Source organism: Cyprinus carpio, chromosome B5 (assembly GCF_018340385.1).
Source record: "Cyprinus carpio isolate SPL01 chromosome B5, ASM1834038v1, whole genome shotgun sequence".
NCBI lineage: Eukaryota > Metazoa > Chordata > Actinopteri > Cypriniformes > Cyprinidae > Cyprinus > Cyprinus carpio.
The window spans coordinates 31,833,650-31,849,807 of NC_056601.1; the positions used below are offsets into that span (position 1 = coordinate 31,833,650).

The 16,158-nt window shown below is 35.9% G+C and overlaps 2 protein-coding genes across 6 annotated transcripts; both read right to left on the reverse strand.

Annotated features, from left to right (window-relative positions):
- Positions 1-24: 24 nt before the first annotated feature.
- susd1 (sushi domain containing 1) lies at positions 25-10,972 on the reverse strand. Of its 5 annotated transcripts, none has more exons than XM_042723142.1 (20): positions 10,839-10,972; positions 10,256-10,416; positions 9,672-9,815; positions 9,440-9,589; positions 7,776-7,928; positions 7,273-7,452; positions 6,860-7,039; positions 6,595-6,774; positions 5,101-5,280; positions 4,814-4,993; positions 3,394-3,573; positions 3,031-3,210; positions 2,099-2,263; positions 1,896-1,987; positions 1,620-1,806; positions 1,002-1,095; positions 549-804; positions 413-452; positions 235-328; positions 25-122 (listed from the first exon to the last, which is right to left on the reverse strand). In XM_042723142.1, the coding sequence occupies exons 2-20, from the start codon at positions 10,308-10,310 to the stop codon at positions 59-61; spliced, it is 2,754 nt and encodes a 917-aa protein (XP_042579076.1). In that variant the 5' UTR covers positions 10,311-10,416; positions 10,839-10,972; the 3' UTR covers positions 25-58. The 5 variants fall into 5 exon arrangements, with proteins under 5 accessions (XP_042579076.1, XP_042579075.1, XP_042579073.1 ...); XM_042723141.1 differs by having other exon boundaries at positions 9,672-9,836; XM_042723139.1 differs by having other exon boundaries at positions 9,672-9,836; positions 10,256-10,414; positions 10,836-10,972.
- Positions 10,973-12,214: 1,242 nt separating this feature from the next.
- On the reverse strand, positions 12,215-14,335 carry LOC109074264 (paralemmin-2-like). Its single transcript, XM_019090322.2, has 2 exons — positions 13,504-14,335; positions 12,215-13,232 (listed from the first exon to the last, which is right to left on the reverse strand). The coding sequence occupies exons 1-2, from the start codon at positions 13,529-13,531 to the stop codon at positions 12,583-12,585; spliced, it is 678 nt and encodes a 225-aa protein (XP_018945867.1). The 5' UTR covers positions 13,532-14,335; the 3' UTR covers positions 12,215-12,582.
- Positions 14,336-16,158: the final 1,823 nt, after the last annotated feature.

Here is a 16,158-nt window from a genome sequence, read left to right on the forward strand (position 1 = left end):
TAACGACACAACTTGACTCCTCAGTTTTACAAACAGATGGGCTTTATTTCAGAACAAATCAATCAGTGTAAGATGTTAAGATTGGCACAGAAAGAAATCTGGGACTTGACTTTTTACAGTACCTGTAGAAAAAAGAAAGAAAAAAAAGAAAATAATGTGAAAGTGCTAACAAGACATAAAGCACAACATTTTCATCCTGTCAGTTAATAAAAATAAAGCACAATGCAGTCTCACCAGCTGTAGCAGTATCCCATGACAATGACCAAGCCAACAGCACTTAAGGATCCAACAGTTACAAGAGCAGATATCGTCATGATGTAGGATGTTCCTAATGTGAGAACAGAAATGGTTAATATCATGTTTTTTACAAATTTCAGGTGGCATAAAGCAGTGATAGATTTGTAATCTTTACCTATAACTTTAGCCCAGATCACACAGGACTGTGTTCTAGACTGCCAAAGAAAACACACAAAGAGAGAAATTAGAGAACCTATTGAAAAAGTATTAAATGCACTCATTGTACAGGTCTTTTAAAGACATCAACCCACCTTTCCCCACTGACACACAGTGCGGAGGATGACATAATAGTCTTTTCCATTTTCCAGAGGTGCGTTGAAGAAGTCTCCATACAGCTGCTGATCACCTATGGTGAAGTTGATTTCTGCAGCCAGACCACTGAGCTGTATCTGAGCCGTGACGTAGCCTCTGTCACATCTCTGCTGCGCAAAGAACCGCGGACTTACAGCTGAGCTGCAGTCAAACAGCATCACGCCCTCGACTGGTATCACAAACACCTGATACATACTGAACACGCAGACACACACACACAAAAAATCATTCACAGCAACTGAATACAGAATTATCTATAATATATTCGGCATATGCAGCAGGGATCAAATAGCCGGGTTTCAAAATAAAAGCATTTTCAATCTGGTCTCACTGTAAATTCTGTACTCATATGGCATTAACTGTTTATGTAAAGAGATGTTAAACGTCCTTACCATATTGGGTCAAGTGTGTTGGTGGATCTCCATAATTTCAGAGTGGGCAATGAAGCCTCTACCTCACTATATTTGATTTCTGGGGTGGGGGGAACTAAAAGAGCACAAGAAACACAGTGTACAAGTCACTATAAAAGTAGACAGTATCAACAGTTTTATTGTTTTGGAAATCTGTAAGCACCATGCAAAGCATTTAAAAACCCAACTGTTTTAATGCAAGTGTTGTTTATTAACATTTCTCAGTTAAATTTTAACTTGACGTATTAAAATAACTAAGATAAAATATAGACATGTTAAAAAAAATGATGGAAAAAAAAATATATATAAAAAAAATTACAAATAAAATGAAAACAGAAAATATAAAAATGAACACTAATAGGCATTTGATCAGGCAGGTCTATAATGCAACCTTTCTAAAAATTAATTTAAACAGTTTAATGGCAGTTAATGTAATGCATATGTTACATATAAGCAACAACAATATAGACTGAAACAGCATTATATCTTGATAAACTTTTTCACTGATTTTCCTGTTTCGATCAGAAATGTTACAAGTAAAAATGAATTGTAAATACTGACGTTTTTAGCGCAAGGATGAAAGCAGCTTTTGTTTTGTACCTGGTATGCTAGTGTTTGCTGTAACTGTAGACGTGGCTCGCGTGGACTCGGCTGTAATGGTTATGGTGTAGTTTGTGGCAGGCAAGAGATTCAAACAGAGAACAGGCCACGGGGCAGAGGAGCTGAAGATCTTTTTCCTCCTGTCACTGAACAGCTGCTCAAAGTCTCGCAATCCAACGAATGTCACCTGTGATGAGATCCATAACCTCATTTATGATTAAAGAAGACAACTTGTGCAAAGAAATAGCTAGATTTCATTAATAAACGAACACTCACTGTGTATTTCTCCCTATAACCCTCATTCTCTGCATTCCAGCGCAGGCATCTTTCATTAATCAGCACCAGATCGTTAATTTTCAGTTTCAACTCTGTAACACACAAAATCAGATACAAATTGGACCAGACTTTATGCTGGCCGACACACTTCTGAGACTGTGCTTCAGTATCCCATTGTACTGCTGAACAGTGAGGATGTGTACCTTTGCAGTGCAGGGTGGCGATCTGCCACTTTCCTGTGATGTCACATACTGAAATGTCACTTCCGGTGTGTCTGTAGTGTCCTTTAATACAGCGGTGGATCACTGCAGTGCTGTTGTCCCATGCTACCTCTGCGTGTGGCACCTCCGGCGCAGGACCACAATATGCTATAGACAGAAAAACACAGAATGACAGATATGTTTCTGAAATTTGTGCATCTAAATATAGAAAATTTTTCACTAAATTTAATTTAATAAATAAATAAAATTGTAATTAATTTTCACACTGTTTGGCTGTATTATTCCTGTCTGTGTATGCATAGGCATATATAGTACCTTATCATCTTAACTACTATTAAAAACAACAACAACAAAAAACTACTGCTCATTTTTACCATTATTATAAAAAAGGTTACTATTAAAAGTCCATGTAGCACACGTTGACTCCTAAATCATGAAAAGCATAAATATTATACAACACTGCATTTATTTGATTAAAAATACAGTAACTATATAAATATTGTGAATAATTATTAATTTTTTATTATTTACATTTACATTTTTATTGTTTATTTATATTTTCTGAATATATTTTAAATTTCACTTTATTCCTTTTCACATGATCCGTCAGACATCATTCTAATATGCTTTTTAAGAAACATTTCTTATTATTATCAATGTTGAAAACAGTTGTGCTGCATCATACTTTTGTGGAAACTATTCAAAATAACCATTTGGTTGAATGCATTTATTTGAAATAGGAATATTTTTTCTAATATTATCAATGTCTTTTGTTTCACTTTTTTTTTTTATCAATTTAATGCATCCATGCAAAATAAAAGTACTAATTTCTTTTAAAAGTCTTTAAAATATTACTGACCTCTGACTTTTGAACATAGTGTACATCATTAAAGCAGGAATATGGTTCAGTTTACCTGTACATGTTACAGACACTTTTTCCCATGTTCCTTCTGATGTACATGTTGTCATGTTTTTGTCACTCTCCTGTTTGAGTCTATATTTACATTTGTACTGAACCACACTGCCCAATGTAGTTGCATTGTTCCAGTGTATATCTGTTAGTGGGAATTCTGGGGGAGGCCCACAGTCTATCTCTGTTCAATGGGACCAGTGTAAAGCATTAGAAAAAAAGACCACTTTAAAAAAAAAAATAACTGCATACTCTTTATTCATGTTTGATGACCTTAAAGTGTTAAACAGCTTATATGTTGCGATCCACAAAAAATGATTTTGAATGACATGAAGGTGAGTAAATGATGACAGAATGTTGTCAGTACCTTCACATCTCATGTTAACTCTGCTCCACTTTGCATCTGAGTTACACAATGACACATTCCCTTCACCCACAGTGCGATATCCAGCTTCACACACATAGAGGGCCACAGAGCCCAGACTGGAGCTGTTATTCCATAACACAGCTGAGTGAGGTAGTGAGACGGGGACGCCACAGTCTACTTCTAAACAAACACACATACAGACACACTGTACATGTGCATACATATTATCAGCTTATTAAAGAGAACAGCAATGAAATAGCACATGGGTCATTCTCAGGAAATGGTCAGTCTACGTTAAAGGAGTAGTTAGACCAAAAATTTAAATATGCTCAAAATGTACTCACATACTCAGTTTTTGTCTTCGTAAGAACAGATTTGAAGAAATGTAGCATTCCATCACTTGCTCATCAGTGGGTCCTCTGCAGTGAATGGGTGCCATCAGAATAAGAGTCCAAACAGCTGATAAAAACATCACAATAATCCACAAGTAATCCATGCCACTCCAGTCCATCAATTAAGGTCTTGTCAAGCGAAAAACTATGTGTTTGTAATAAAAAAAATAAATAATCATTGCTACCATAATATTGAGTTCTCCAGTAAAAAAGTCATTTCATCGAAATCATGTGAGAAATATGCAGATTAAGGACTTCTTACCACAACAAACCAAAACAAATACGCTGGTGGGTTTTGATGTGAGTGGACAACAGGGGACAGACTTTTTCACTGCAGGAAACATTATTATGGATTATGGACTTATGTTTTGGCAGAAAGTGATGGTTTATAACTAATATCTTAATGATGAATTTATTTATTTCAAACATGCAGCTTTTTTCCTCACCGGACAATAAATGACGGATATTTTTGTGATGTTTTTATCAGCTGTTTGGACTCTCATTCTGATGGCACCCATTCACTGCAAAGGATCCATTGGTGAGCGAGTGATATAATGCTACATTTCTCCAAATCTGTTCTGATGAAGAAACAAACTCATCTACATCTTGGATGCCCTACAGGTGAGTACATTTTCAGCCAATTTAAATTATTGTGAAAATGATTCAGTCAGAAAGGATACACCTATAATATTACAAGCCAAAAAAAATTAATAAATAAAAATATATCACAACATGATGGGACAAATCCTCTAATTTTACTAAATGTGCATTTTTGCTGAAAACGCATGAAGCATTGAAAAAAACTGACGAGCTGAATAATCACACTATTATCTTCTGTAGAGCAGCTTCATATTTCAAATGAGTTTGTTTCATAACTAAAAAGCTTTTAACATTCACACTGTTTTTGAACTATTGAACTAAACTGAATTAAAATTGAACTAAAATGGCACAGTTTCATGAGAATGACCCATTTACAAAATAAAGAGAGAAAATATGTCAAAAAGATTAAAAAAAGCATAAAAATATACCTTGACACAGAAAATCAGGATGACTCCAGATTCCCTCTGAATCGCAAACTGATGTATCTCCTTCCCTAACATTATAAAATCCCTCAATGCACTTATAAGACACACTAGATCCAACTTTAGTGTCTCCTCTCCATATCATAACAGAGAGGGGGAGAGAGGGCGGTATTCCACAGTTCACCTCTAAGAAACAACAAAAACCTTCAAGATGTCTTCAGTTCACATATTACATACAAAGTCAGTTCATTTATTTAAAAAGAAAATGTTAACTTTGAGTTTAAAACAATTACCTTCGCACACCAGAGTTGGTTTTGTCCAGTAACCATTCTCAGCGCACACAGATATATTAAGTCCTTGTTTAGCATAGTAACCGTGTTTACAGTGATATGTTACAGTGCTGTTAAATGTGACTCTGCCATTCCATATTTGTACAGTGAGGGGCAGTAAAGGTGGCTCCCCACACACAATCTCTGTTGAGAAGGATATGACATGACAACAGTTACAACTGAATCACTGCAGTATAAAGAGGATTTACATTGCTTACGGTGGGAATTATGCACTGGGAAAAATCAGAAGTTGAGAAAGCTCAAAGACTTGAGGCAGCCAGCTTCAGGACTTTTCTGAATATACTCAAAGTCATAGCAACATATGTTTTGACCTTAATTTTATTGTTTGAACTCTTATTCTGATGGCACCCATTCACTGCATAAGATCCATTTGTGAGTAAGTGATGTAATGCTAAATTAATACAGATCTTAAGAATTCTTAATCTCAAAACATAAGAATTTAAGTTGGTCTGTTTTTTGTTTTGAATTTGCAGAACTGTGTCTTTAGAAGATTTGGAATATAGATTTTGGAATATAGCAAATGGAGTTTTAAGGACTACTTTTATGATAATTGTTTGGTGCATTTTGTAATTTATTTTAGCTTGACAGTCATTCACTTTCATTTTATGGATGAGAACAGTGAGGATATTTATTGCCATCTATGGTTTCACGAAGAACCTTTAACATCCATGGAACCTTACTATTAGACAAAAGGTTTTTTATGGTGGAAAAGAGGTTCTTTAGATTATTCAGATGTTATTTACATAAAAAAGGTTCTTTTAAGAACTGTTCACTAAAAGGTTCTTTAAACCGAAAATGTTCTTCTGTGGCATCGCTGTGAAAGACTCTCTCTTGAAACCTTTATTTTTAAGAGTGTAGCGAAGAAATTCACACAGGTGTGGAATGACACAATGAATAAATGATGACAGTGTTTTCATTTTTTTGCATTTTCGAATTATAACTTTAAAACTTTCTTTAATCATTAAAGGGATACTCCATCCCAAAATGAAAATTTTGTCATTAATCACTTACACCCATGTCGTTCCAAACCCGTAAAAGCTTCGTTCGTCTTCGGAACACAATTTAAGATATTTTGGATGAAAACAGCAAGGCTTTGGAGAGGAGAGGAATTGATGAATAAAGTTGTTATTTTTGTTTTCTTCATGCACAAAAAGTATCCTCATCGCTTCATAACGTTACGGTTTAATCACTGATGGCAGATGGAGTATTCTGAGGATGCTTTTCATTCTTTCCTGGACCTTAACACTGTTATTTATTTGGCAGTCTATGGGACAGTCTCAAGCCTCCCGGTTTTCATCCAAAATATCTTAAATTGTGTTCCGAAGACGAACAAAGCTTTTACAGGTTTGGAATGACATGGGGGTGAGTGATTAATGACTAAATTTTCATTTTACGGTGGCGTAACCCTTTAAAAAAATTGGAGACAATTCTCTGTACCTTCACAAGAATAGTCTGGGTTACTCCACTGACCATCACTTTCACACACAGACATATTTCCTGTATCCAAACTGCGATATCCAACATCACAGCCATACAGAGCCACAGAACCAATCTTACTGACACCGTTCCAGAATAACACTGAGTGAGGCAGGACTGGAGGAGAACCGCACTGTATCTCTACACACACACAAACACAATCTCAACAGATTCTTTGCAGAATCAGCATCATATTTCTGTGGGCATAATAAACAGAAGCAGATACCTTCACACTGGAAATCAGGACGGCTCCATGTCCCACGAGCAGTACATACGGATACATTCTCACGCCCACTGTTATAAAAATGTGGCTCACACACATACAGCACCAATGATCCCACGCGTGAGATATTCTTCCAAACCGTTTTTGACTGAGGAAAAACATAAGGCTCCCCACAGTCCACTTCTACGTAAAAATTGATTAAAATTTGTCAGGTAGGTGACAGTAAAAACGTGTAATGAATGTGCAAAAGACTGTGTCAACTAAAGGGGTCAAATCAAGCCCTGCATTTGTGTCTGTGCATGTTGAAATCACATTATTGAAACAAAATGAGTGGTTAATATCATTTCATGTTGACTTTAGAGCATTGCACTTAATTCAAGATCTGGCAGACTGATTAGCACAAACGTAAACTTTACCTTCGCAGACCAGACTGGGTCCGTGCCACTCTCCATCCAGACCACAGACTGAAGAATTCTGTCCTCCCTTCCACTGAAATCCCTCCCTGCAGCTGTACTGGAGTTCACTGCTGTAGTGTGTGATCGTGGGGGACAGCTGCTCAGCGTGGAGGACTGATGGAGGAGGTCCACAGTCTATCACTATAGAAAACATGACATTAATATTAACATTAAACACAAACAGGTGATCTGGATAGTTACTAGAGCATTACTATATATATATTCAAGATTCAAGAGTATATATATATATACTCACATATATATATATATATATATATATATATATATATATATATATATATATATATATATATATATATATATATATTTTTTTTTTTTTTTTTACAGCTGTAGTATTATGAAACACTTAAAGACATGTGACTAAAACACAGAGTGTCCTTGTAAATGAGGTGATATTTCTATAGAGGTTTTATTCATGTAAAGAGCAATGGCTCTGTTCTTACCCTTGCAGTAAGCTGCATCCCGGTTTGGATTAAAGGGTTCTGACCCATCCTGGACTGTGTAACCCGTCTGACAGGAGCAGGTGAAATCTCCCTCTGTGTTGTGACAGAGACCTCCTTCCCTACAGACCCCCTGCACACTACACTCATCTATATCTACATACAAAAAACAAGATCATGGAGTTCACGCCTGTTCAAAATTATTAGAGGCCGAGACCCGAAGGGGAGCTCATGCAGAGTCTAATTGCATAATGTTTATGATTTCCACACAACAAAATGTGTTTTTACACTTCTTCTCCTACAAATTTTGAACAAACTTTCCCAAATTTTACTCAGATTGTTATGAGCCGATAAAAGTTTTGTTTTTTTCTATATTTAAAATTGCTCCTGAGAAATGATTTCACAAGTTTGATGGTGAATGGGCAACAAGTGGAAATGAGGCTACATCTCTGCAATATTTTAGCATATTTAAACCAAAATTGGTGTCTTATAATAACCACAACCAAAAGGTACCTGCACATTTTTGGCACAGCACCACCTACTGGTCTTAATGCATGAAAAAGCATTTTTTACTCATAACTTAATAATGAGACTATAGTCTCTTTAGATTAATTAAAATTTTCGCTTGATACCTAATTTTCCAATGTTCGACCATTTAAAATTTTGTTGTAAAATGCTATATTTTATGAATGCACTGGTACACTGTTACAAAATTCGGTATGTGTCATAAGTGCCATGGCTTTGAAGGTACTAGAAAAGTTTTTTTTTGTTTTTTAATTACATTGAAATTTTAAATTTCACCAAATTTTGCTCTGATGAATATGAGGCTGAGCAGAAAGAAAGTACATTTTTTGTTAATTTTCTGTCTTTTTTTTTTTTTTTTTTTTTTTTTTTTGATATTCAAAATTGTTGCTGAGAAATGGTTTCACAAATGTGGTGGTGTCTACACCAAAGTGGACATTAGATATCTCTGCAACGCTTTCACATATCAAGACAAAATTTGGTACTCTGTCATCACAAGCATGACCTGAGGGTACCTGGAAAGTGCCACCTACTGGTCAAGAAAGTGAAAAACTGATTTTTGTTATTAATTCTGCTCATTCCATTTTAAACCACTTTGTCAAAAAAAATCACCATAATGTTTCGATCAATTCAACTTTTATGTGGTTGGTGGGCTTGGCTTCTGCTTGCATGTTTTCTTCTGAAATCAGCATAACAGGATATTTCATGATGCTGTTTAAAAATAAATCACTCAATAAATCTTATAAGATTATGAGAATAAAGTTTAATCAATACAGGATTAAAGTTCTTAAACTGTAAGAAAATTTGGCAGTAATTAGTTTAAATGACTATTTTATTGTACCATGACGTAAATTTCTCAGTTATTAGTGTTTTACTTGTCCTTTAATGTCTTTTCACACATTCCACTCGAAGAAACTCCCATTTAACACTGTTTAGCCACATTTGTGCAATATGTTTTGCAGAACATGTTAACAAATTAAGCCATTCAGGATATATCACTTGCAAAACCATGTTCACACCCTTCCTGCAACATCTCTGCACCTCCTGTGTTTCAGTCAGGAAACAACAACATTATGGGGAAGACGTGCTGGAGCTTGAGTGACACGGCTCTACAAATGCATTCATTTACTGAAATGAAAGCTCACCATGGCAGTACGTTCCATCATTGGGTATGAATGTGTTCATGTGATTGGATGGGCTGTAGCCTGTGACACAGGTGCAGTAATAGCTGCCGTACGTGTTGTGACACTTGGTGTGATCACCACAGATTTTACCCAGCTGACACTCATCTTTATCTGTATTAAAACAAATATAACATATAAGTTGATCAATCAAAATGTATGCTCAGCTATTAAACAGTTCTCAGGATAATCAAACCTTGGCAGTAAGTCCTCCCGTTGCCGACAAACCCATACATGCAGTTGCACACTTTCCCCCCAGATCCATCAGTTTTATCATCACAGGTGGCGTTTTGATGGCAAGAGGAACAAACATCCACTGTGTCTGCCTTCACTCTTATGACTGAGGAGAAGAGTGAAAAACCTGGATTAACATTTCACATTTAAAATGAGAATACTGACATGCATGCATCTAACATGTTAGATTTACAATTATTTAAATGCATGTTACTTCAATCATACAGTATAATTAACATTCATATTCATATATGTGCAATGTATTACATTTATATATGTAATACATTGCACATATATGTTGATTATATATATATAATTATAATATAATATAATTTGTAATTAAAAAAATAATCACTCTTGAACATTTGGGCTCCACTGGATCTTCTGTATATATACTAATGGTACAATATATGATGTTAAAAAAAAAAAAAAATTGTCAATCAATAAATTTAATATATTAAAAATAATATAAAATTATACCAAAATCTTTTTAACTTTTAATTAAAAAATATATTTGCAAATTGTGATTAATTGTTTGATACTGACCTTTAAAGATACTTTGAATCATCAGAAAGCATAAGGCCGCTTGTACGACAGTCATCGCTGTTTTTCTCTCATCTGTTCCGGCGAACTCAAAATATCACTGTTCTGTTCCACATTTCTCCTAATTTCCCCCTCAGAGACCCTCCTCCTCCATTCTGAGCTCTGTTGATAGTGGTGAATGAGTTAGATGAGGTCAAGCACATCTCCTCTCAGCTTTCTGTGTGGTTTCTAATGAACGCGTGTTATCATCAGCGCTGACACATTCAGTTAAATGTCTCTCTGTATGAGAGGGAACCTGCTCATTCTTATGGCCACAGAAACTGACACATCACTGGCCACATGCTGATTATGGCTATTTTTGGTTGTTGGTTATAAAGGCTGCCAAACAACTGTGAATACACCCATCATTAATTTCCACTGATGAGCTATCTATAAAAAAATCTTTTTGCTATTTAAAAATATTATAAAAAAAAAAAAAATTATATATAAAAAAATGAAAATATAGGCTATATATAAAAATTATAAATTAAAAAATAATAATAATGGATAATTAATTAAACAGACAAATTATGAATTGTCTTACCTTTTTTTTGGGTTCTGGTCCACACTTCTGAAGCACAAAAGAATAACCTACTTCAAATAAAACAAATGAAGTGCTTTTTACAATTATTCTAAAGAACAACAATAACATTCATAAGGTCATGACGAGTACAAATACACTTCTGAGTGCATAAGCGTGACACATTTACAGTGCCAGCTCTGGAGGGTGGCGAGTTAAAGATAAGCATTTTCTGCCCTATCACCCTCCTTACACACACACACACACACACACACACACACACACACACACATGGCAACCCCTCCCAACAAAACACACACCCTCTCTCAATTCATCCGGAAACCTCCACTGAGTTGTGAAACCATTTCCTCCACCTGACTGTAGTGCACATAACTCCGATTATAAGACAGGAGATAAACAAGAGCAAGAGCTGTGAACATATTAATGGCTTTTATTCAAACATATAAAACAGACACCATTGTAGCCATATGAAGAGATGCAGCTCACGAGCACCGTACAGAAATTCTGGCATTGTATAAAAGTTTTATTGTCTGAGATGCTAGTCTGTGTTCTAAATGGAATATTAGTGCATGAATACAGCACAGTAAATAGACTGAATAGTTCCTGTATGTAAAACAGAATGCTGCATGCTAGAGTTTTCCAAAAGTACCTGTCGTATGTACTATTGCAAAGTAATTACATACAAGATAACTGAATGCATTAGAAACGGTTAGTTTATCATTAGAAACCAATTATGCCTTAAAATGTTGTGTGTAAAAAGTCTCTAAAAAAATCAGTCAAAAATGTAAAAATATTACTTTGGGCTCATTTATCACACTGGCAAAGGAAAGTCACACAAGACACAATATTTCATATGCAGTACTATGCTTTGTTGTGTACTGGTAACAAAATTACCTTCAAATTTCTGTGTCAGTAAGATTTTTTCTTTTAAAGAAATAAATGTTTTTATTCAGCAAGAACAATAAAGACATTTATAATGTTTCGGAAGATTTCTATTTCATACAAATGCTGTTCAATTATACAATTATTAAAACTTTATAGTTATCTTTATAGTTCTCGTCCTTGGTGTGAATGGGACTTTACTCTGACAGAAGACAAGTGGAAAACTGGTTTTGTTTTTGTTAGTTGTTTTCTCTTTTAAAATAAGAGTTGTCATGATGAATAGGGTACAGTCTTTTTTCCTCATTAAAGACTCTTTCACTAATGTCACATTACAGAAAGTGGTTGTTTACTTTAAAATGTATTTTCCACCACAGATTAAAAAAAAAAAAAAAAAAAAGAAAACTCACAATTCTTGACTCACAAGACTTTTTTTTCACAACTACGATATAAACTCAGAAAGAAGTTTGAGATAAAAACTTGCAAATTACCTTTTTTGTTTCTTTTATTCTGTGGTGAAACAATTCCATAAAAAGGACAGTAGCAAGATAAGAAAGAGTTATAAATGGTCATGACACTTAATTATAACTGTTTTTTTTTTTGCTTTAAGAAACTCTGACTAACTTTATGAAACTTCCAACCTTTCCTTTTTTACCCCATTAAATATTCTTTCATTTGGAAATATGTCACATTATGGCAGTAAAATAATTTCCATGTCAAGTATAAACTCAGTCATTTTTAAGGGTCAGAGAGAGAGTTAAAAATGGTCATGAAAAACTTAAACTTCGTCTTGACTAACATTATAAAATGATTTTAAAGAAAAAAAAAATGCTTGAAAAGTGTATAATCTTGGCCCTTTTTCTGAGAAACATTAAATGATAACACAGAGGCAGCAAGCATGTTTGTGTTTTTCGGGTGGCTCCTGTTTCTCTTGAGGTGTCTCAATGGTCGAATCTTGCTCTAGACTCCGCCCATCACATAAAGAGTGGGTGGAGTCAGAGGAGATTGATTGGAGCCTTCTGCACACAAGCTCGGCCGCGTTCCCGTCCACAGTGGACACGTCCGTCACTGTCCTCTCCCTTAGAGACATATCATCATCATCCTCATCGATCAGCACCACATTCGTTTTAACGTCCACCTGGATGCACGGGACGGTCTGAACATCCTCTGAGCTCTCCAGGTTACTGGAGTCGACGAAACCCATGAGGGATGACTTGTCCATGTCCAGTGACGGGTCGATTAGACTGTCCTCAGCCTCGTGGTGCAGATATTGCATCTCTTTCAGATCCTGGAGATTGGAAACACTCCGTACGTTACACGTCTGTTCATTCATAGTGGATTTTAGAACACCGTTCACTGCGACCGGATTTGTTTTCCTTTCAGCATCGTCAGCCATGACCTCAAGGGTCAGTTCGGGTTCAAATATAGTCTTCTGCGGGTCCCTGTAAAGTGCCCCAGCCTTTTGAGAATTGTTCATTATACACTTTTGTTTTTTCACACAGGTTGTCTTTCCGCCAGAGCCTAGAAAGAGAGCGTATACATTTTATTAAAAAAACTGCACGTGCAAAAGATGCCGCTATGACATTTTTAATTTATAATTAATTCCTGTAATGCAAAGCTTTACATTTTCAGCATAATTCCTCCAGTCTTCAGTGTCACACAATCCTTCAAAAATCATTCTAATATAATGATTTGCTGCTCAAGAAACATTTCTTTTATCAGTGTTATTAATGTGATACATTATTACATGTTTTCGTTCATTTACAGTGTGTTGAGATCATTTTTTACTCACCAGAGTTAGCGTTGTCTTTGGTGACCATGGCACTCACATCTGTACTGCCAAGAAAACGAAAGAAATAAGATCTCTTCTAAATCCTCTATGGATTTAGGATTACAACAGGGGAATTAACCTTTTGCCCTTCGTCTACCACACTAATACCTCAGCATCCTTTTACTTTTAGTCTCCACAGATCCAGCACCATTAATGCTCCAGATGTTGCATTCAAGAAAGTAACACAAAACATCCAACCACAAATGCTTTACGAAACTGACAGAACAGAAAGATGAAGAAACAGGAGTGGATGAGGGAATGAAACTGGGAGGTGGGAAGTTTCTTCCCCAGCGCTCTCCAACAGGATGAATAAAGACATGAAGCCTTTAAAAGTAGCAAAAATAACTCAAAGTTCCCAAGAGACTTCAAGGCATTTTCAGAAGAAGAAAGACATTCTATCTGGAGCGGCTGTCACTCGTGAGGAACACGAAGACAGATACATCTGCACATAAACTGTTTAGATGCAAACAATGCAGCACCAACTACAGAAAGTAGACTAATTCTCTTTAAAAATAAAATAGTAAAGTTTTACCAAAGCTTAATAGACAATATTGCACTTACGCTTTTATTTTCCTCTTTGATCACAGCAGCTTTTATACTCACTGCTCCAAACACACTGATTACACATGACTGCACTTTACACACGACAGAATCAGGCCTTTATAAATTAATAATGTCTATTAGGCTATGACTACACGAGTTACTACTCAGCCGTTTTAGACAAGCTATTTGTACAATTTTATATACAGTCAAGAATTAACTATATGCATGTATACTGAATTCTTGACTATATATATATGAAAAAAAAAAAAAAAATATATATAATATGTATATGTGTGTGTGTGTGTGTTACACTCACACAATGCGTGCAAAACAATGATACAAATATACAGACTTACTTATTATATATTAATATATTTTTAGGATGCGTGCAAAACATAAATAAAATTAATATTTTAAAAGTATCTATCCATCTGTCTCCCAAAATGAAATAAGATGCTGGTCATTTAATTAGAATATCATCAAAAAGTTGATTTATTTCACTAATTCCATTCAAAAAGTGAAACTTGTATATTATATTTATTCATTACACACAGACTGATATATTTCACGTTTATTTATTTTAATTTTGATGTTTATAACTGACAACTAATGAAAATCCCAAATTCAGTATCTCAGAAAATTAGAATATTGTGAAAAGGTTCAATAGTGAAGACACCTGGTGCCACACTCTAATCAGCTAATGGTCTCTCAGGCTGCATCCGAAAACTTAGGCAGGTGACTTGCTGCCTCGCTGCCGTATCAGGCAATGACTTTGCAGGCAGTGTTTTTGCTCGAAGGCACCTCACGAAACTGATTTTGGACAGGCTTCTGAGGCAGTGTAACGGTTAAATGATCTACAGCAAAATATAGCGAGCTTTGGTGATAACTAAGTGGATATTTCATTACTACAATATTAAATTTCTCGTTAGAAATTACATAAAAAGTGGAAAACGTTGATCAAAAACAAACATTTACACACAAACTGACCACCGAGCGCAACTTTCAGACGCCATCTTTATTTTTTGGCTTAACTGTCACGGAATGTAACGCACAGGATTGTGGGATATCAAAGGCAGCGAAGGATACATCTATGCTGCCTTCAAAAATCGGCCAGATGAAGGCATCTCAGGAGACAGGAACTGAAGCTAACACTGAATTCGGACGTGCCTTGATGCCTTCCTACCTTGGAATGCGTCCTTAGAAGGCAGCATTTTTCAGTTTTCGGATGCAGCCTCAGTCTAGTTCTGTAGGCTACACAATCATGGGGAAGACTGCTGACTTGACAGTTGTCCAAAAGACGACCATTGACACCTTGCACAAGGAGAGCAAGACACAAAAGGTCATTGCAAAAGAGGCTGGCTGTTCACAGAGCTCTGTGTCCAAGCACATTAATAGAGAGGCAAACTGAAGGAAAATATGTGGTAGAAAAAAAAGTGTACAAGCAATAGGGATAACCGCACCCTGGAGAGGATTGTGAAACAAAACCCATTCAAAAATGTGGGAGAGATTCACAAAGAGTGGACTGCAGCTGGAGTCAGTGCTTCAAGAACCACTACACACAGACGTATGCAAGACATGGGTTTCAGCTGTCGCATTCCTTGTGTCAAGCCACTCTTGAACAACAGACAGCGTCAGAACCGTCTCGCTTCAAAAAGGACTGGACTGCTGCTGAGTGGTCCAAAGTTATATTATATGAACAAAATAAACATTTCTTGAGGTCCAGATAACAGAGTCCCAGAGTCTGGAGGAAGAGAGGAGAGGCACACAATCCACATTTCTTGAGGTCCAGTGTAAAGTTTCCACATTCAATGATGGTTTGGGGTGCCATGTCATCTGCTGGTGTTGGTCCACTGTGTTTTCTGAGGTCCAAGGTCAACACAGCTGTATACCAGGAAGTTTTAGAGCACTTCATGCTTCCTGCTGCTGACCAATTTTATGGAGATGCAGATTTCATTTTCAACAGGACTTGGCACATGCACACAGAGCCAAAGCTACCAGTACCTGGTTTAAGGACCATGGTATCCCTGTTCTCAATTGGCCAGCAAACTCGCTGAAAATCTAGAAAATCTATGG

Coding starts and splice junctions, on each gene's coding strand:
- LOC109074264 (XM_019090322.2), bottom strand. CDS start 13,531: ATGGTCACCAAAGACAACGCTAACTCTG. Junction 13,233..13,503: donor CAAAGACAACGCTAACTCTG/GTGAGTAAAAAA, acceptor CTCTCTTTCTAG/GCTCTGGCGGAAAGACAACC.
- susd1 (XM_042723141.1), bottom strand. CDS start 10,310: ATGACTGTCGTACAAGCGGCCTTATGCTTTCTGATGATTCAAAGTATC. Junction 5,281..6,594: donor CCCAGACTATTCTTGTGAAG/GTACAGAGAATT, acceptor CCTTCTCAACAG/AGATTGTGTGTGGGGAGCCA. Junction 1,807..1,895: donor GTTATAGGGAGAAATACACA/GTGAGTGTTCGT, acceptor ATCTCATCACAG/GTGACATTCGTTGGATTGCG.